This window comes from Rousettus aegyptiacus, unplaced genomic scaffold, assembly GCF_014176215.1.
Source record: "Rousettus aegyptiacus isolate mRouAeg1 unplaced genomic scaffold, mRouAeg1.p scaffold_m13_p_6, whole genome shotgun sequence".
In the NCBI taxonomy this organism is placed as follows: Eukaryota; Metazoa; Chordata; class Mammalia; order Chiroptera; family Pteropodidae; genus Rousettus; species Rousettus aegyptiacus.
The window spans coordinates 8,670,694-8,688,222 of record NW_023416309.1 but is presented as its reverse complement, the minus strand read 5'-3'; the positions used below and the strand labels follow the sequence as shown (position 1 = coordinate 8,688,222).

The 17,529-nt window shown below is 39.7% G+C and overlaps 1 protein-coding gene across 2 annotated transcripts; it reads right to left on the bottom strand.

Annotated features, from left to right (window-relative positions):
* Window positions 1-3,195: 3,195 nt before the first annotated feature.
* Window positions 3,196-11,182, bottom strand: TMEM254 (transmembrane protein 254). 2 transcript variants are annotated; one of them, XM_016164994.2, is made up of 4 exons: window positions 10,960-11,182; window positions 9,187-9,290; window positions 8,940-8,999; window positions 3,196-4,901 (listed from the first exon to the last, which is right to left on the bottom strand). In XM_016164994.2, the coding sequence occupies exons 1-4, from the start codon at window positions 11,083-11,085 to the stop codon at window positions 4,781-4,783; spliced, it is 411 nt and encodes a 136-aa protein (XP_016020480.2). In that variant the 5' UTR covers window positions 11,086-11,182; the 3' UTR covers window positions 3,196-4,780. The 2 variants fall into 2 exon arrangements, with proteins under 2 accessions (XP_016020480.2, XP_016020482.2); XM_016164996.2 differs by having other exon boundaries at window positions 10,996-11,177.
* Between the last annotated feature and the right edge of the window lie 6,347 nt (window positions 11,183-17,529).

Sequence of the window (17,529 nt, the reverse complement as noted above, 5' to 3'; positions counted from 1 at the left end):
CTCTTTGGATCCCTGATTTTTGGCATTCTCTGAGCTTCCTAGGGGGTTATGTCCACTTCCTTCACCAGGTTAGAGAAGTTTTCCATCATTATTTCTTCCAACAGCTGTTCAATATCTTTAATTTCTTCAGTTACACTGACCAGACAGATATTTGGACCCTTAGTAATGCCCCATATCCTCCTTAAGTTATTTTTATAGTCTTGGCATCTTTTTATTGACCTTCTGCTTGAGTGTTCTTGGCTTTCCTGTCCTCTAGATAGGGTGTTTGATCCTGTTCTTTGTTCACTTTGTTTATTCCTTTGTTTATTCCATTTAATATACTTTTCATCTCAGAGAATATATTTTCTATTTCAGACTGGCTCCCTTTTATAATTTCCATTTCCACTTTTATCTCTTTGTTGGCGTTCTCTACACTTCCCGAAAGTTCATTGAGCATCTTTATAACCAGTGTTTTGAACTCTGTATCTGTTAGATTACTTAACTCCATTATATCTGGATCTCTGTTCTGTTCTCTCATATTGTTTCTGCTTCTTTGTCTTCCCATTTTGGCTGCCTTTTCATGTCTGTTTCTATGTACTAAGCAAAGTCTGAAAGTCTCCTGGTCTTATTAGTGTGGATTTGCGAAGTAGGTGTTCAGTGGCACAGTTCTGAGAGGTTCTACTGCAGGCCAAACAAATTTAGCCCAAACTTCTACCCCTCTGGGGCTATCAGTTAAGATTCAGCAAGCAATCCACAGATGCTGTGCTTATAGTTGCCTCAAAAGGCCACGCCAGAAACCGAGGCCAGCTGCACCTAATGTGAGTTTAGGAGCTGCTCAGCAAGGAGCACCTGGCTCACTTAGGGTATACCTGGATGTGATTTTGGTGGAGCCGCGAGTTGGAGGAGGTGGAGTTTCAGGGAATCCTCTGGGTGGAGCGACTTCCTTTATCCAGTCTGATGACGACAGGGCTATGGTGGCACAGTGCGCACTGAGAGTGGGGAGGGCTCTACAGGGAACAATGGATATTGCCGGCACTTTTGTATAGAGCAAATCTTGCTTCAGCCCTCACTCCGACAATGTCTCCTTGTAAGTCCTTGGTGCCCCCTGTGCACAGCCTAATCGGCACTGGCACTCAGAGTGAGCAGGTCCGTTGGCGCGAAAATCCACTTGCAGACGTGGCCCCTTTAAAAGGCATCTGCCGCTGCTGCCACCACAGCCTCTGTCTCACTCAGCCACTCGAGACCTGGTAGAGCCACGTCCTCACCCTGTCCTACCTTCTGCCACTGCAGGGTGATTTCCTGGACTTCTCCCTAATTGTATGGCTTGTTCATCTAGATCCCAGGTGATTTTTCCTTGCCTCTGTTCCTTACAACTATCATAACTTTGATTTGGTTGCCAGAGGGATAAACAGAGCCTCTATCATCTACGTTATTTATTTTCTCCCTAAGCCTGGCATTTCATAGTTATTCATGCTTAGGAAGATTTTTTAAAAAGTGAATTCAGGTGTAGTATAGACATGACTAAAGTTGTGAGGGTGGTCCTTACATGCCTAAGTTTTGGGGACATTCTCTACTTTGTATTATAGATGCCATTCCTCTCATTTATCGCATGTCAAGATTTCAAGTTTAGTGCTTTTTATTGAGTCACTTTTATTTACTAGGTACATCCTGTGCAATGTGTTGGTGCAAAGAAAGAATTCTTTCATGAGTATTTCTATTTTAGTATGCCAAAGGTATTTTCCCTAATTCAATTTTATGATTTACTACAAACAGAAATCAGGCAATAGTTCTACTCAACACAATTAAGAAAACATCTTAAAATGTTTGTTGATAGTAATTGCAAATATAGCATTTTGAATTGAATTTTTAAGTGTCCACTGTGGAATCAGAGTATAGATCTCTTCTTCCTAAAGAGAAATTTGAGATTACTATAGACTCTCATTGTCCAAAGTTGATAGAAAGGAAATCACAACTTGATGACAAGGGACCTCGCAGAGAAGGGTCTCATAGACTTCAAATATATTTCTCAGCTGCCCCATTGGCATTGATTTGTCTATGATAAGAAAAGGATAAATGATACTTACATCCCAGGTTGCTAAACTAAGAGCTTTAATTAACAAGTCTCCAGGAATGGCTGGGATAAAGATAAAAATGTGATTGCACTCTGTTCTCTAACCTCAATTGCAGGTTCTCTAACTTCTGTTTTCAGACTCTCTATGTAAATACATAAAGGCTCTCAGATGGCAAGTAGTTTTGATTAAGAACCTCTTTAGCAAAACATAGAACCTCATAGAACCTCTAAAATCCAAGACTTGTTTAAAACTATGGCTTATGAAACATGTTTATACTTGGACTGCCTAGTCATACACATGTTGAATGTAGGAAATAGTGTTTATAATCTGGCCTGCTATTAGGTCATTAGGCCTCCCCCCCCCACCACCCCCGTCCCCATACTGGTCTTTTGTTCTTCAGAACTATACTTGTTCTTGACATCTTTGGGGAGGCGGGGAGAAGCAGGCAGGAAGAGTCTAGTTTCGGGGCCTCTGTGGTTGCTTCCAGTAAAATGTCTCTGATCTTTTCTCATCCAAACTCAACATAAAGATGCTTCTCCTGTATCACCACTATGACTGCAATACAAAGCCAAGATATCATTTTTTTTTTTCTTCACGTACTTACTTCTAAGTTCTTGAACTGTCAGGAAGAGGAGAAACAGATCAAGCCTGGCCTCTGTGTGATGTTGTTCCCTCACCTTGATGGGCTGCAGTTCATTGGTCTGTAAAGTGGATGACTTGCACCATTTACTCCCTAAAGATGCTTTTTTGCTGAAGCCATGATAATACTCCAAATAAAATTACAGGATTTTATACTTTTGGCTTTTAAGAAAAAATTCACAACACTTCTCTCACTTGCTGCATAGACTGTATCAAATACTGAAGGAAATGTAAATGGAGACTGGAGGACAATCCTACAATGAAAGGAGATGCTCACGTCCACAACAGCTCGGTGTGCATGGAGGAATTAAGTGGGCTGTGCGCAGCTCTACAAATATGAGCAGTATACGCCCTCCAACTGGGGCTTTCTGTGTTTCATTAGTGGGAAAAAATCCCTGATATCTGAACTAGACAGAGTTCCACAACAGAGTCTATTTGAGAAAAGGGAGAATCAAATGTGTGACAATATTATCAACAAAACTAACATACATAAAGAGCACTTGACTGGAGAGACGGTTCTCAGCATTTTATTCGAATTATTCCATTTCACTAAAAATCTAACATATTGTTCCTGGCACGACTAATGCCATTATCATTATTTCCCTTGAAGAGGACTATGCTTTAAAAAATGAGTTGTTTCCATGATGTTTAACTCTAAAAAATGACCCCTCATCACAAGAGAAACAGAGGGAAAGACATACTTATTTGTAGAAATTACTCTCCATCAGAAACAATTAGAGTCCATAATCTTTCAGGATTGTGCTTTTTCTTGGGGTCTCTTTTTGGGGGGAGGGGGTTCTTTCTCATAAATGTTTGCTTAAAATAACTAACATGCCCTACTACATCATGGAAGGAACGTAAGGTTTAGTCTCTAGAGAACAAACAGGTGGTTGGTTCTTCCGTAAAGGAGCCCACATGGTTCTTGGAGGTGACAGGCATTATATTAGGGTTGGGAGATAGTCAACGAATCTTCTGACCCAACAAGTCAATACCAATAAAGTACAATGAGGTGAATGAGAGTGACAGTAACCAGGAGGATCACCCATGGACTAGAATCTCTATAACAGAAACATCTGAGTTGGAGTAAGCCGAAGCTGGAGGGAGACAATGAGAGTCTGGAGAAAGGGTCCAAGAATAGAAAAGTGTGAAAAAGATAGTTTTCCCACCAGATGACCCACAGAAAGGTGGTACTACCAGTCAAGGGCAATCTTCTGCTTTTGGGATGAGGGTACACTGAATGGGTTCTGTAGTTTTCATTAAAAAAATTGGAATGGTATCATTCCAATTGGAATGGAAAGTGAAATCAGAGTTTCTCTCCTTTGTTCAATCAACACTAGAACACCTGTGTGTATGGCGACAGGACAGGTGCTAGAGGAAAAATAAAGCTAGTATGTGATCCTGACCTGAAGGAGTAACCTGGTGGCACCACAGATCACACCATACGGCACTGTGTCTGAGGGGCCATGTGGAGGGAAGGGTCATTCTGACTGGCAGGATCAGGGAAGGCATTCCCCAGTCCTCTCCTCTTGGATGTCTTCGGCCTGTCCTTTGTGCCTCTATGTAACTGCTCAGCCTGCCCAGGTCCAGGCACTTGCTTATCTTCCTCAGCAGTATGAGAAATAACAGTTTAAGAAGATAAGATCCTGCCTCAAAGGTGCTAATGAACGTGTGTGGAATTGATGTGTTGTGGACATGTTACTCCTTCTTGGTCCAGAAAGGTAGAAAAATCTCTGGGAAAGGAGAACTAAGGTGGTGGTGGTAACGGTAAGGCGTTTTACTCAGAAGGTGGGAGCAAAGGTATACCAACAAGCGAATTTAGTACATGGCTCAAATCAGATGACAGAGAGCGAGCACCAACACGACCAAGGACCTCAAGAAGGTAGCTAGAAGCCCTCTGCAAAACAGGTTAGTCTGTGGAATTGGAAAGCTAAAATCTTTTCCTATTATCTACTCGAGTTCAACCAGAGAGTATAACATAATGAAGAGTAGAAGATCTTAACATTCTAGAAAGTATAAAGAGTAAACACAGCACCCCCCACAAAAGGTGAGACTGGAAGTCCAAGAATAGAGAAAGCTTTCAGATAGCTTCTCTAAGTTTGTTTTCGGTGTTTTGGTCTGTAAGCAATTAAGATGGAGAGAGAGGCTATCCCAAGGAGCAAAGTCTGCAGGAACCAAAGTAGTTGAGCCCGACCATTCGTGATGCCTTTAGATCTAAAAAAGAAAAAAAAATTTAATTTTAACCAGAATTTTAGTTATGGTTTTACAGGAGTTATTGTTTTCTATTTTTTAAAAAGTGTACGCTTTCTATTTTCATTGGGTTTCTTTACCATTTTCTTTCAGCTTCCTAACTCGAATGGTGACTTCATTTATTTTCACGTTTCTTGTGCATTTAGGCTATTACACTCTTCCTAGAGAAACAGTCTGGCTACTGCCTGGAGCACTGTATGATAAAACTGTTCTTAAGTAATTTTGATGAGCAAATAGGGTTAAAAAGCACTGGTATGGCTTTATAGCAAGTGTTTGAACATAGACCAGATGTAAATCCTAGCTTGGACAATTACCAGCTGTGACCTTGGGCAGGTCACTCACTTTCTCTCAGAATCAGTTTCCTTGTCTGAAAAGTAGGAATAATAGTATTTATTTCATCAAATTGATATGATTTATGAGATAATATACACAAACTACGTAGGAAAGGGCCTGGCATCTAGCAGTAATGAACACTGTAACTAAACTGCTTAAAACAAAGCTCAAAAGAAAATGACTCAATTGAAGTGAATGGCTTGCTATAATCTCATCTGTATCTAAATAAGTCTCATGTGGAAGACTTAATTTAAAACAAAATTTAAATACAATATATGTAAAACTGATATACAGTTGATTCTTGAACAATGTAGGGACTAAGGGCACCGACACTGCACACAGTTGAAAATTCTCACATAATTTTTGACTCTTCCAAAAACTTAACTATAGTTGGCCTCTCTGCATCTCGGATTACCAACTGTGGATTGAAGATACTATTTTCAATCAGCAGTTGGTTGAATCCGTAGATATGAAACCCATGGATATGGAGGGCCAATTGTGTTTATTGAAAAAAAATTGTCTATAAGTAGACCCATGCAGTTCAAACCTGTGTTCTTCAAGGGTCAACTGTAATTTTCCACACTGACAAATTAAAATCATGTGATCATCTTAATGCAGAAGCATTTTATAAATTTGAACATCCATTCTGAATCTAAGTTCTCAGCAAATTTAGAGACAGAATGGAACGTCCTTATTCTGATAGAGATCTACACGACTCTTGATGTAAAATGTTGAACGCTTTCCCTTTGATTGGGAACAAGGCGAGGATGCTAACTATCACCACATCTAGTCGATACTGTACTGGAGGTACTACTCAGTGAAATAAGAAGAAACATAAATAAGAGACATAGAGAACTGAAAGGAAGAAATAATATTCTATTTCTAGACACCATTGTGTATGTACCTAGAAAATTAAAGAGAATCTGAAGATGAACTATTAAAATAAATGAATTTAGCAAGGCCACTGAATATAAGGTTAAGAGATTAAAAAAAAACCTATATTTACACACTCTACCAACGAACAATAAAAAAATGAAACCTATATCAAAGTGGGCCAGGATGTATGAGAAATTCATGTTCATACAGTGTTATTTATAATAAAAACTAGGCTTAAAAGTCCATCAGAAGGGGAATTTATTAAGTACATAAATACATTTAAGGCACATCCATATAACAGAATACTAAGCATTAGTAAAATGAATAAGCTTATAGGTATAGACATGGAAAAACAGGACATAAATGACAATGGTAAAAGGATACAGAAGAGTTTATATTTGTATGTTTACATATTATGGTGGCTATAAAGTCAAACATATAGTCCAATCTTATCTCTGGTTAAAAGGAATCCATGAATTCCTTTTTATTGCTGGATAGTGGGATTCGGGAGGCTACAAATGCACTACATCTCTTTGCAAATTGATTCATTAACTTAAATTCATTCATTCGTAATTCAAAAAATATTGTTTTATAGTGACCAATGATATGCTGCAACGTTAGACCAAAAAGAAATGATGGCAAGAAAATAATAATAGTGACCTAGCTTTTCTATGCCTCTCCTCCCTCTGCCCTTCAAAGAACTGGATAGTATGATTTTAAATTTGAGTCTTTTGATTTTAGAGGTTCCAAATGCCAACAACAAGATATGTGGCAAGTATTCCAGCACTGTGAGTTGAGGGATTGGACAACATGCTTCCAAGCTGAGATTTCACTGAGCGGTTGAAGGAGCCATTGGAAAGAGGTCCTAGTGCTGCGGCATTTCCTATCACGAGTCAAGCCCAAAAAACAGCTTCAACATAACCACTTGGAGATCATAACCACAAGTCCCCTGGAATTCAGGGGAAAGAATTAACATCCAATTCAAAAGTTTAAAGATTGGTCAGCTTGCGTGACAGGAGAGCAAAGGTATATGGCTGGATTGGGAATTGCGTACACTTGCAAATTTATCCCATGGAGGGACAAGGAAGCTGTTATCCTGAGCCATAAGGATCTTGCCGATGAGCACTGGCATGGGTGAGCTTAAAAGGGACCCCACCCTAGAGGCCTAACCGAAGGATAGAAGAGATCTCGATAAAGGGAATTTCCCCCTAATCATCGATCTGAAGGGAAACTGCAAACAGCATGCTGGGGGAAGCATCAGCAGAAACTGTCAGAGAACTGCAGGAGGAGATTCCTAGTGATGGGCGGTTTCCCCCAAATTCACCAGGGCCCTTCTGGAGAGACGAGCCAACGCAGGGTATGCAACATGCATGGCATCCAGCTGCCTGTTCACAAGGCTGACTGTGCCCTATTTCCCCTAACTACTCTCACCATTTAAAGGTGAAACAAGCAGCTGCTAGTGAATAGGGAAAAAAGGTAGCATGAGAGAGAAGACATCAACTACATTCTCTTCCCCACAGCAGGCCCCGGCTGGATGAGAACAGGTATTCTCAATTAGGTAAGTTTATAGTTTTAATAAATAGATTAGACTGGACCAAATACTATCACAAGGAAAACCTGTGGAACTACTTCAGATTTCATCTGGGGCTAGGGTGGGAGGCAGAAAATAACCCACAGGTTAAGATTCCTTGGAGAGGGGTGAGAAAGAATAAAGCTGCTTTCCGCTCCTCTCTTGGAAAGTCCAGTTTGTTTAATCAACCAGAAGACAGAGTACCATAATCTTTTTAAAGCACTTAGCAGTGTCTAACATAGTGTTTGCCCAAGATACAGTAATTATTTTCATTATGAAAACACAGTATATTTAATCAATTAGACCTCATCCAAATGGAAAAACTATTGTTAAAATCTAATGTATGAAATAACCTGTTTTAAAACAAATTAGTTTCTATGGCACCATTCAAATCATGTGGATGAAATTTGGTTAACGAGAATATACATGTAAGCAAATGTTTATTTCCTTTTAATAGAATTTTTTAAGGAAATCATGACTTATTAAACATTTGGAATTCAAAAAAAGAAACACGGTAATAATAAAGTACCTTCTTTTCCACTTTTAGAAGTTACACAACAATAAAAAGAGGTGATAGTTAATCTTGACCAGAAAAAAATTAATTGCAAAATACTCTGGCATTACCATAATCATCTTTTTCATTACACCATACTTTTTGTACATGCTACATAAAATACAAACGTAAAGAGAACTTTTTCTAGTAACAGTGGAACTTGCTGAGTAGCATCTAGTCAAGGGGCTCTTAGCTTGCATTGCATTCCAGAATTATCTGTGGAGCTTGTAAAAATAACATATCCCCATGTCTGAAGCAAGGCCTACCAGACAGATCAGTATCTATGGGTCTGGAAAAAGCTCCTCAGGTGATTCAGCTGTGAAACTAAAATTGAGAATCATTGGCCTCAGTCAATAACTCAGTTTTTTTTCAAACCAAAAGGTAGCCTCCTTATCTTTTGTTCCCCTTGGTGCAAAGAATTTAAAAAAAAAATTAGAAAAATCATCTAAATTAAGTAACTAGGTAATTGGCTAACACCAATGAAATTAATTAATTCATTAAAAATTTATTGAGTACTCCCTTTGGGCTAGGCTCAGTATTAGGCGTGGGGATTCAACTCCTCTACCTTGAGAGTACTCTCGGCCTGCAAGTGTATGAATTATTTAAATGTGGCTACTCTCACCTTATATTAGATACAGAGAAGCAACAAAGACCTATTAAAAACACTTACCTGCACAATACCATGCTATACAAGGCCTCTCCCACGTGAATCAGCCAGGCAAGCCAATATCTGAAACAAAAGTCAGCCTAGTTTAAGGTGATGGTTATCTGATGAAATCTAACACAGAAACCACAAAAAGGTGCTTTAATGTGAACTAGCACCGCTTTCAGATATATGAAAGCAACTGCAGGCCTCCCAGGTTCACAGTGAGACTGGAGCTGATGTGTCCATATCCCATTTCTGCAGCTCTCCTTACCCATTGCGTAGTACGGTGTGATGATGGTCCACCAAGTACTGAGTGAAGGAGCCCAGGAGTCCTAGGCTCTGATAAGGAATACTCTGAGGCCAGAAGACAACCCACTGAAAGAGAACCAGAGGCACACAATACCTATTGGGTCACTTAAATCAGCAAATGTTTAGTTTTGAGAAAGGCTATAAAATAATCCTAATTCCACAAAAACAAGAATAGACCAAAGAAACTCTGAACTGGGCTTCTACTTTCAACTTCTGTTTTCTAAAAGCTATTTGGTAGATTTGTGCTGAGGAAACTGGGGGTATCAGACTCAGTGCCCAGGTTGGACGACTTCTATTCTTAATGAATTCCACCAAAAACATTATTTTATAAAGGTTATTGACAAATTTTAAGAGTTTATGTACTTTAGCTAGATTCTTTACTGCAGGAATTATGGCTTGAGCCAAATCCCTTTACTTCAGGATCCTTTTTTTTTCTTTCACTTTTTCTACCTCTAAAACTGGGACTGATCCACTGTACAGAATTGGAAAATAAGTAAGATCAGGTTTGTGAAGTGTTAAATGCAACTACTTAATCACATAAGGATTTTGTAACCTTACCAACTTTCTCTCAGTCCCTGTGTTGTAGCCTCTGTCAGCTTAGGCTTTTCTGAGAATAAATAAGATCCAATAGTTCCAAAACTTATTATCCTATTCAGATCTCAGTCAAGAGCAGTACTACCTTTCCCATCATATTGTTAGACACCTAAAATTTAAAGAAAGCATAAAATATCACTGCATCCTTGAAAACCAAGGGGCAGCATCTAACGGCTCCACATTAGCTCTCTTTGAAGTCACCAAAGCTTTCCTTTACCCATATTATAACTAACCAGAGATGCAGAATCATAGTAAGGAATAGCACCTTTGAAAAATTTCAGCCCAATACCTCCATTTTACATATGGGGAATCAGGACAAAGGTGGTCAGATTTCACAACAAACACTGCGAGCAAGACAAATACTGCATGTCAAGGATCTCTCGGGCAATATCCCAGTAAGTTTTGCCTTCATTCGAAATTATACCAAGTTACTCCCCAACCTGCTTTTCCAGTCTTTCCCGTTATCCTTTAAACGAACTGTCGGCCAAACAAAAATCGCTCTCCTTCTCAGCAGAGACCCCCGCCTTCCCGATTCTACATCTAGGCCATAACATTTCTATCCTTTCTATCCTTTCTGATCAATTAAATCCTACCCATTCTTTAGGTTTTCCAAGCAATTCCAAGTGCCTCAAACATTCTGCTTTGGAAGTCCTCCCCTGACTTTGCAGGCCTATGGCAGTCCGTCAACTTGCTTTCCCCCTCAGTAAGCTTTACTCAGACTCGGTTAAGTTGGAGCAACCGTGAAGGAGCGAGAACGGAAACGCAGGAACACTTTAAAAGCAGAAACTGGCTATGGGCCGGCCCATCGAACTTCTGCTGACTTCAGAGACCTGGGCAACCAGCAGAAGCGCAAGCGCAAAACCGCGCTCCCACAGAGCCCTCGCCCAACGAGGGGCTGGCGGGCCTAAAAACGGTAGCAGCCTTGCAGGCCTCCGACTTCGCCACCACCATCTTGAAAGATTTAAACACAGAGTTATCGAGTGGGAAGCCGTGCCCACCCCACACAGGGAAAGCCCGAGTAGCCGGTTTCTCTGGACCAATGCTCCTGCGTCTTCCGGGTTCCAGTCCCCTCCCCCGCGGCGCCAGCCCGCGGGCGCCGGGACTGCGCCTGCGCGACCTGCCCTCTTCCGCAAGCACGGACCCTGAATAGAGCCATTACTCCGCTCGCTGCTTTTACCGTGTAGTAGCCAAAGGAGATGCTGATAACGGTAAACCAGAACAAACTGCTTCTGCGGAAGTAAGCCTCAGCGCCTGGTGCCGAGCTCATGGTTGCACCACTTTCCCTTGGGAACAAGGCAGAGACCAGCTTGCGCGGACGGAGTTCGGGTCGGGGCGGAGCCTCAGCGAGCGCTTCTCCTACTTCCTGCGGGAAAGGGAGAAGACTCTGCGGGTTGGGAAACTCGGAGAGCGAGGCTAGCTGGTCCCTGGCCTGGTGGGCAGGGCATCATCTTCCAGGAGAGACCACTCTCTGACTATCACTTTCCCGGGTTTAAGATTAACCATGAGTCTAATTTTTGAACTTCAGCTCGGCCGTGCTCTGAGAAATAATGCTCTTCCTCTTTCTTAGATGTATCGAGCTATAGGGCACAGCAGTTATGATCAGGGGATATGGAATAGATTGCCTGGTTTAAGCCCTGGCTCTGCCACTAAGTTTTAGTAAAAGTTAGACTAGTTATCTAACCCGTCTGTGACTTAATTTCTTCCAGCTCACCCTCTCCACGTGTGACAGGGTGGCTAAATTCTTTGTCCTCCGGGTGTCCCGTATTGCCATCCCCTCTGGGTTGGCAGAGAAATGTTTCACCTCATTATACTTTACGTCTCACCACTCTAGATGGACTAATGACCTAAACATTGGAAACAATGAAGAAAATATGGGAGAAGAGTTTTACAACCTTTGAGAGAGGAGAAAGAAACTTATTTAGTAAACTATTAAAAGCCAGAGGGAAAGATTGAAAATTTAACTGCATCCAAATTTAAAACTTTATTCTTATGAAGGCACCATAAAGTTGAAAGACCTGGAAGAAGAGATTCTTCAATATATCTAATAAATGAGTAAAGGATATGAATTGGCTATCCTTGGAAGAGAAAACTTGAATAGCCAAGACACATGAAAAGATGTTCAACTCTAATGGCAATTTGGAAATGCGCAAAATAAAGCAAAAATAAAATACTATTTTTTCCCCAGAGGATTGGCCTGCAAGGCTGGTCTGAGTACAGTGGTATCTGCAATGAATTGATCACAGCCGGTTACAGATTTATTTGTTCCTTCTCCCACCACTTGACTAGGCTTAAAAAAAAAAAAAGATTGGCCTATGAGGTATCAAGACACTATAAAGAACTATAATTAAAAGCATTTGGTATTTGACACACAAGTCAATGGGAAATGATACTCCAGAGACAGATCTGACATATGCTCAAGTATTTATTTTATGATAAAGATAACATTTCGAATTGAGGAAAGAATGTACATTAAGTTATTTTAGGATGATTGATTATCTAGGGAAGAAAATACTGTCCACCAACTCTTCACTTAACATAAAAACACAAATAATGCAGTTTCATGAGGCACAGAGATAATAGTTCTCCTAGGGGAGTTCTGATGACCATAGAGTAAGATAGGCATGTGTGGATACAGCAAAACCCCCCACATTTTCCCAGGATCATGAGGGTGGGAGAAGAGCAATCTAAACAAATTTATGGAAATATGGATAACATTATATGTCTAGAGAATTAGGAGTAATTTATTGTTGTAAGAAGGAATAATGTGAAATTGAGTGAAGCAAGGTGAGGCTGAAAAGGCATGCAGGGTCCTGGTCATGAATGGCATTAGCTGTCAAACTGAGGAGTGTTTGATTTGCTTCCTCAGCCAAGGTGAGTCTGTGAAAAATAGTTTTTGCTTTTTTTCTTTTTTAAATTGGTGGAGCAAAAATGCCTGCTGTATGTTGGATGGAGGCAAAATTGGAAGCAGGGAAAGCAGGGAAGAGGAAAAGTTGATCAAGTAGTATAATAGGAATGAAGAAGAGTTATGTCATTCATTTGAATATTCAAAAAATATTTCTGTGGACCTATTTAGCATGAAGTCATTGCTAAACTCTAGAGATACAATTGAACAAGACAAATGCAATCCAGGCTTCAGGTTGGTTACAGTGTACTTCTGATGAAAATCAATAGGGATTTAGTAGAGGTGGCATAACAATGTTTTAATACACTGACCATTTTGATTTTGGAATATGATATCTTGCATTCAGGGGTAACAGAAAGACATGTTTGTAGCATGAAATTAACAAATGAATGAAAAGGGCAGAGATAATCCATAGAAGTACAACTGGGTGGGTGGGGGGTGGGGAGGGGGGACCGGGATGTTTGTCCTGCCCCAAAACCTTCAGATTCAAATAATGATGATGACTGATGCTGCTGCTGATGATTAAATTTTGTGCAGGATTTTGGCCTGTAGGACACTGATTTTTTTTTTTTAATACATGCTTGGGAAGTGGTTACTTTAGAGGTGGCATGAAGTAAAAATCCAATACATGTTAGCTATTCTTACTATTGTTATACTCCAGTGAACTAAGTGCTGTGATTTGGGAGAAAAAGGCTAGAAATAGCTAACATTCAGTTTGACAAAATACAGTTCATTGAACAGACAAGAAAATCATCTTAACAAACCCAGTGTGTTCAAAGCCAATTTGCTGACTCATCAGCTTGCTAAATTATTCAAATTCATGGAGTGTAACTTTAATACTTCAAAAGGTGTGTTATATAGCTTTGTCAGACATGTTTACTTTTGGATAGGGAGTAACTTTCTGTTTACTAATATTTTGTGAATCTATTAATGTGTCATTTCCTATTTTGTTGATCTTAAGAATGTGTAAAGGTTTTAAAGCTAATCTGTCAGGTAGTATATTGTGTTAGGATTAGATATGGCTGAGAAAAAGTAAACCCTTATTTTTCTCCCACACATCTAGACATTGACTTTCAAGGCTGGTTTGGGGCTTCTATAGGATCCATTCTCAGTTCACCCCACGAGGCTCATACCTTGTGGTTAATCCTTCTAGTCATCCTCATGCTGCATGAATAATTTTACTATTTTCTGTAGAGTACTGCTGCACATTCCATACAATTCAACAGAGATCAACATCTGATGAATAACCAATATTTCAGCAAAGAATTAGGGATGGAAGGAAGTGCCTAATTTCCCTTTGAGCACATACATCAGGAGAAAAAGAAAATGTACTACCTAGACGCAAGTGCAACATTACAATTGTGGCACATAATTGTAGGGACTCAAATATTTTTCGAATAAAGGAATGGAATATTCTGTTTCAAACATCTGTATGGAAGGAAAATGTTACATTTTTGAAGTAAACAGGACTAACCATATTTTGAGGCATTTAAGTCTAACTTTAACAGTGGGGAAAATGAATAAAAAATTCACGAGGTCCAAAAAAAGTGGAGGACATGTCTCAAATTTCTTGGGAGTGAGGTACCCAGAGAAAAACACTTAAGGAAAACAAAACTATAGAGCACTAAATTCTGAAACTCAATGTTGATCAACATTGCTTTTGACTAAAGTATTTTCTTCTAAAGTCACTGGAACTTCCTTGTAGCACCTGAAGCAGATGTATAGTCCAGGAGGGCAAAGCGTATTTTGTTGCTTGGAAATGGCATAGCCTGATTGGAGCTAAGTATTTACAGGAGGCCAGCCTCAAAGGCAAAGCTGAAAGGGAAGGAAGTAGTGGCTAGGTTGTGAAACCCCCTGTTAGGCATTTTACTATGTTCTAATTTTTCCTTGCAGTTGACAATTGGGAATTAACTTCTTCAAGGTCACCGAATATTGGTTTTCTGAGAGCAAAAGCTCCATTTATGCTATTCACAGCTCTATCGCTGGACTCAATACACATCGGTTATATGTTGGACTCTTACTGTTAGGAGGTATTTTTAAAAAGAATGAAGGACTCAGTGGATATCCCTGGAAGCCAAGCTTAATGTAAAAACTCTAACAAAGTTTTCAAGAAAAAAATAAAAAGTATGATGACTCAGGGAGGAAGATTAACCATGAGACTGGGCAGTTTAGGCACTGATTTGTTGACCCTTGCCAGTGATGTCTAGATAAGGGAATGGGAAGAGAGGCAAGATTGACTGGAATTGAATAAAGAATGTAAAACAAGAAAGTGAATGTCTGGTAAGAATGTTTTTTGGAAGCAATTTAATAAGAAAAGGCGCAGGGAAGGTCGCCACCTAGTGTGAATTCAAGGTACTGAGAGAAAAATATAAAATATTTTAAAGAGTTGATCTGAATTTTGGGTTACTGGGGAGGGTGGGGGGAAGCCAGAGAAATTAGTTTAGGCCCAACTATATTTTGGTTTGCTTTGTTCTCTTAGTCTCCAAACTCCTCCAATACTTCCAGCTTCACAAATATTCCCCTCAACTACCTCAAAGCACCTGGTACTGCGCAAACAGACTGGCCGAGCTATCAAGGCTCTGACCCCAAGCAGACAGCATAGGACCCATTATAGGAATAATTCATTAATATGACTTCCCATAATCTCATCTGCCCATCAAGTCTGTTCTTCATTTTTTCCTTCATTTTGGTTGGTGAGGCACGATCTATGCTGGAATCATCAGAATCATGGGTTCTCCTTCCATCTGCACCTGGGCCATTAACTCCTCCAATTAAAAACCTGACTTTCACTTGCTTCAGGAAAGTTAATTTCTCAATGCTTTGCTGTCCTAATACGTGTAATGAAGTTAAGTAACATATTCACAAAGGGACGCTACACGATTTAAGTAAGATAACATGTGAATGAACTTTTCTTTGGGCTTGCCACATAAATTTGTAGCAATTTGTTTAAATAGAAAGGGGGATGTGTGGCTCCTCTGAATTCAGATGAATTAATCTGAAATAGCTATCAAGCATGTGTTGTGTTTTCCATATCTGGAGTATAAAACACCCTCTTTCCACACATTCGGGAAGGTAAAATGTCTTACAGTTGTGAAGAAAACCCCAATGGCCTGCAGTTTTCTCATCTGTAAAACAGATGTTTTGGTTATCTCAAAGGACTATTTTAAGGATAAATTAGCAAATGATCTAATGTCCATAATCCTTATTCGGTTAGTCTCTGGTGTCTCCTGCTTCCAATCTCAGTATCCCTTAGTCATGAAGTATCAAGCAATATAGATCATCTGTGAGCCAGACAAAGCTTTTGTCCTCACAGCCTCACACTACCTGCAATTTATAACATAATAGGGTGATAGTGGCAAGCATGAGGTCAGAGGTAAGACTGACTTGGTCAGAGGCTCACTCTGTGGCCTAAACCTCTGCCCCAGGTGTCCTCAAATATAAGTGGAGATAAAATAGTATCTGTAAATAACAAAGTTAGATTCAGTTGGCACTCAATAAAGGGAAGCTAGGTTTTGAAAAGATAGATTAGGTAAAGTGATCGGAAGGTATGTCTTGGGGAAGGCGTGTCTGGAGAGGGCACTTCAAGGATATATTAATGCTACTCCAGAGGTCATCACATTATCCTTCAGAGAGACCCTGGACTAGAGAGTCAACATGGCTTCTGATGGTGACTTTCCTTGGTGGGAGGCAGCCTATCTGATGTAGTAGTGTTTTGTAGGGGTTTGAACTTTCATCTTTTAAAAGTGCAGGTTTAAAGGCTGGGGAGAGTTCACGGCACCAATGTAACTGTGGTTGCTATAGCGTGGAATTGGGCAGTAGGACTTTCTGAGAGGCTTTGGAATTTAAAAATTAACTTTTGGTTACATTAAAAGAGATTATATTTCAATAAAACCGAGGGAAAGAAAGTAGAACCAAGCTAATACCCAATAATATGGAACTGATTTTTAAAAAAAGATTTCTTATATTTTAGACATATTCAGCAGATCCTTGAATAATGAACATCATTTCATTATAACGTTTCATTATAACGTCAATGAGAGATACTGTAGGAAACTAACTCTTATTTATATCAACCTGTGTCAAAATTGCTTGCCTTATACAATGTTTCACTTAAAGTCACAGAACCTATTGGTGACATTAAGTGAGGATTTATTGCATATTGTATATGGGTGAAACAATGTGTTTGGGATTCACTTGAGAATAATGAGGGGGGTGTTGAGAAGATGAATGGACTAGGTGGATCGATAAAATAAGATTGGCTATGTATTGCCATATATTAGAATTGAGTGATGGAATCATCAGGTTTATTATACTCTTCTTTCTTACTTTTATGTATGTTTAAAAGTTAACAAAATTATAAAGTGGGGGGGAACTCCCCCAAACCAAAAGAGCTCTCTTGGAAGAATTGTCGAAGTGGTCCTTAGATTTTTTTTCCTTAGTTCACAAAGGATTTGATATTCTGTGAAGTTCAGAATAATTTTGAACTTTCCAAGCATGAGATAGAGAAGAGACTTGACCCTGCTCCATCTCTATTCATATCAGCTCAGTAATGTAGAAGAAGAATCTGACCACCTTAACCAGGTCTGAAATAATTCCAAGGCAATTAATACAGACTAAGGATTGCTTAAGGGGGAACAATTACCCTTGAATTTGCAAATCCAAGCTTCGTTAAGAGTTCCTCTTCACTTTGCAAGCAAAGAGATCCAGAGCCTCTCATTCTGCATTGACAGGGTCACCCAGTGTAAACAGTTTACAACCTGTAATAATACTCAGGTACTTCAACCTGCTGGAGTTTTCAGATTAAATTAG

Excerpts from the sequence above, each read along its gene's own strand:
- TMEM254 (XM_016164994.2), bottom strand. The coding sequence starts at position 11,085 with ATGAGCTCGGCACCAGGCGCTGAGGCTTACTTCCGCAGAAGCAGTTTG. Across the intron at positions 9,000-9,186 it reads CACACCGTACTACGCAATGG|ATATTGGCTTGCCTGGCTGA; the intron begins GTAAGGAGAGCT and ends CTTTTGTTTCAG. Across the intron at positions 4,902-8,939 it reads TATAGCATGGTATTGTGCAG|ATCTAAAGGCATCACGAATG; the intron begins GTAAGTGTTTTT and ends TTTCTTTTTTAG.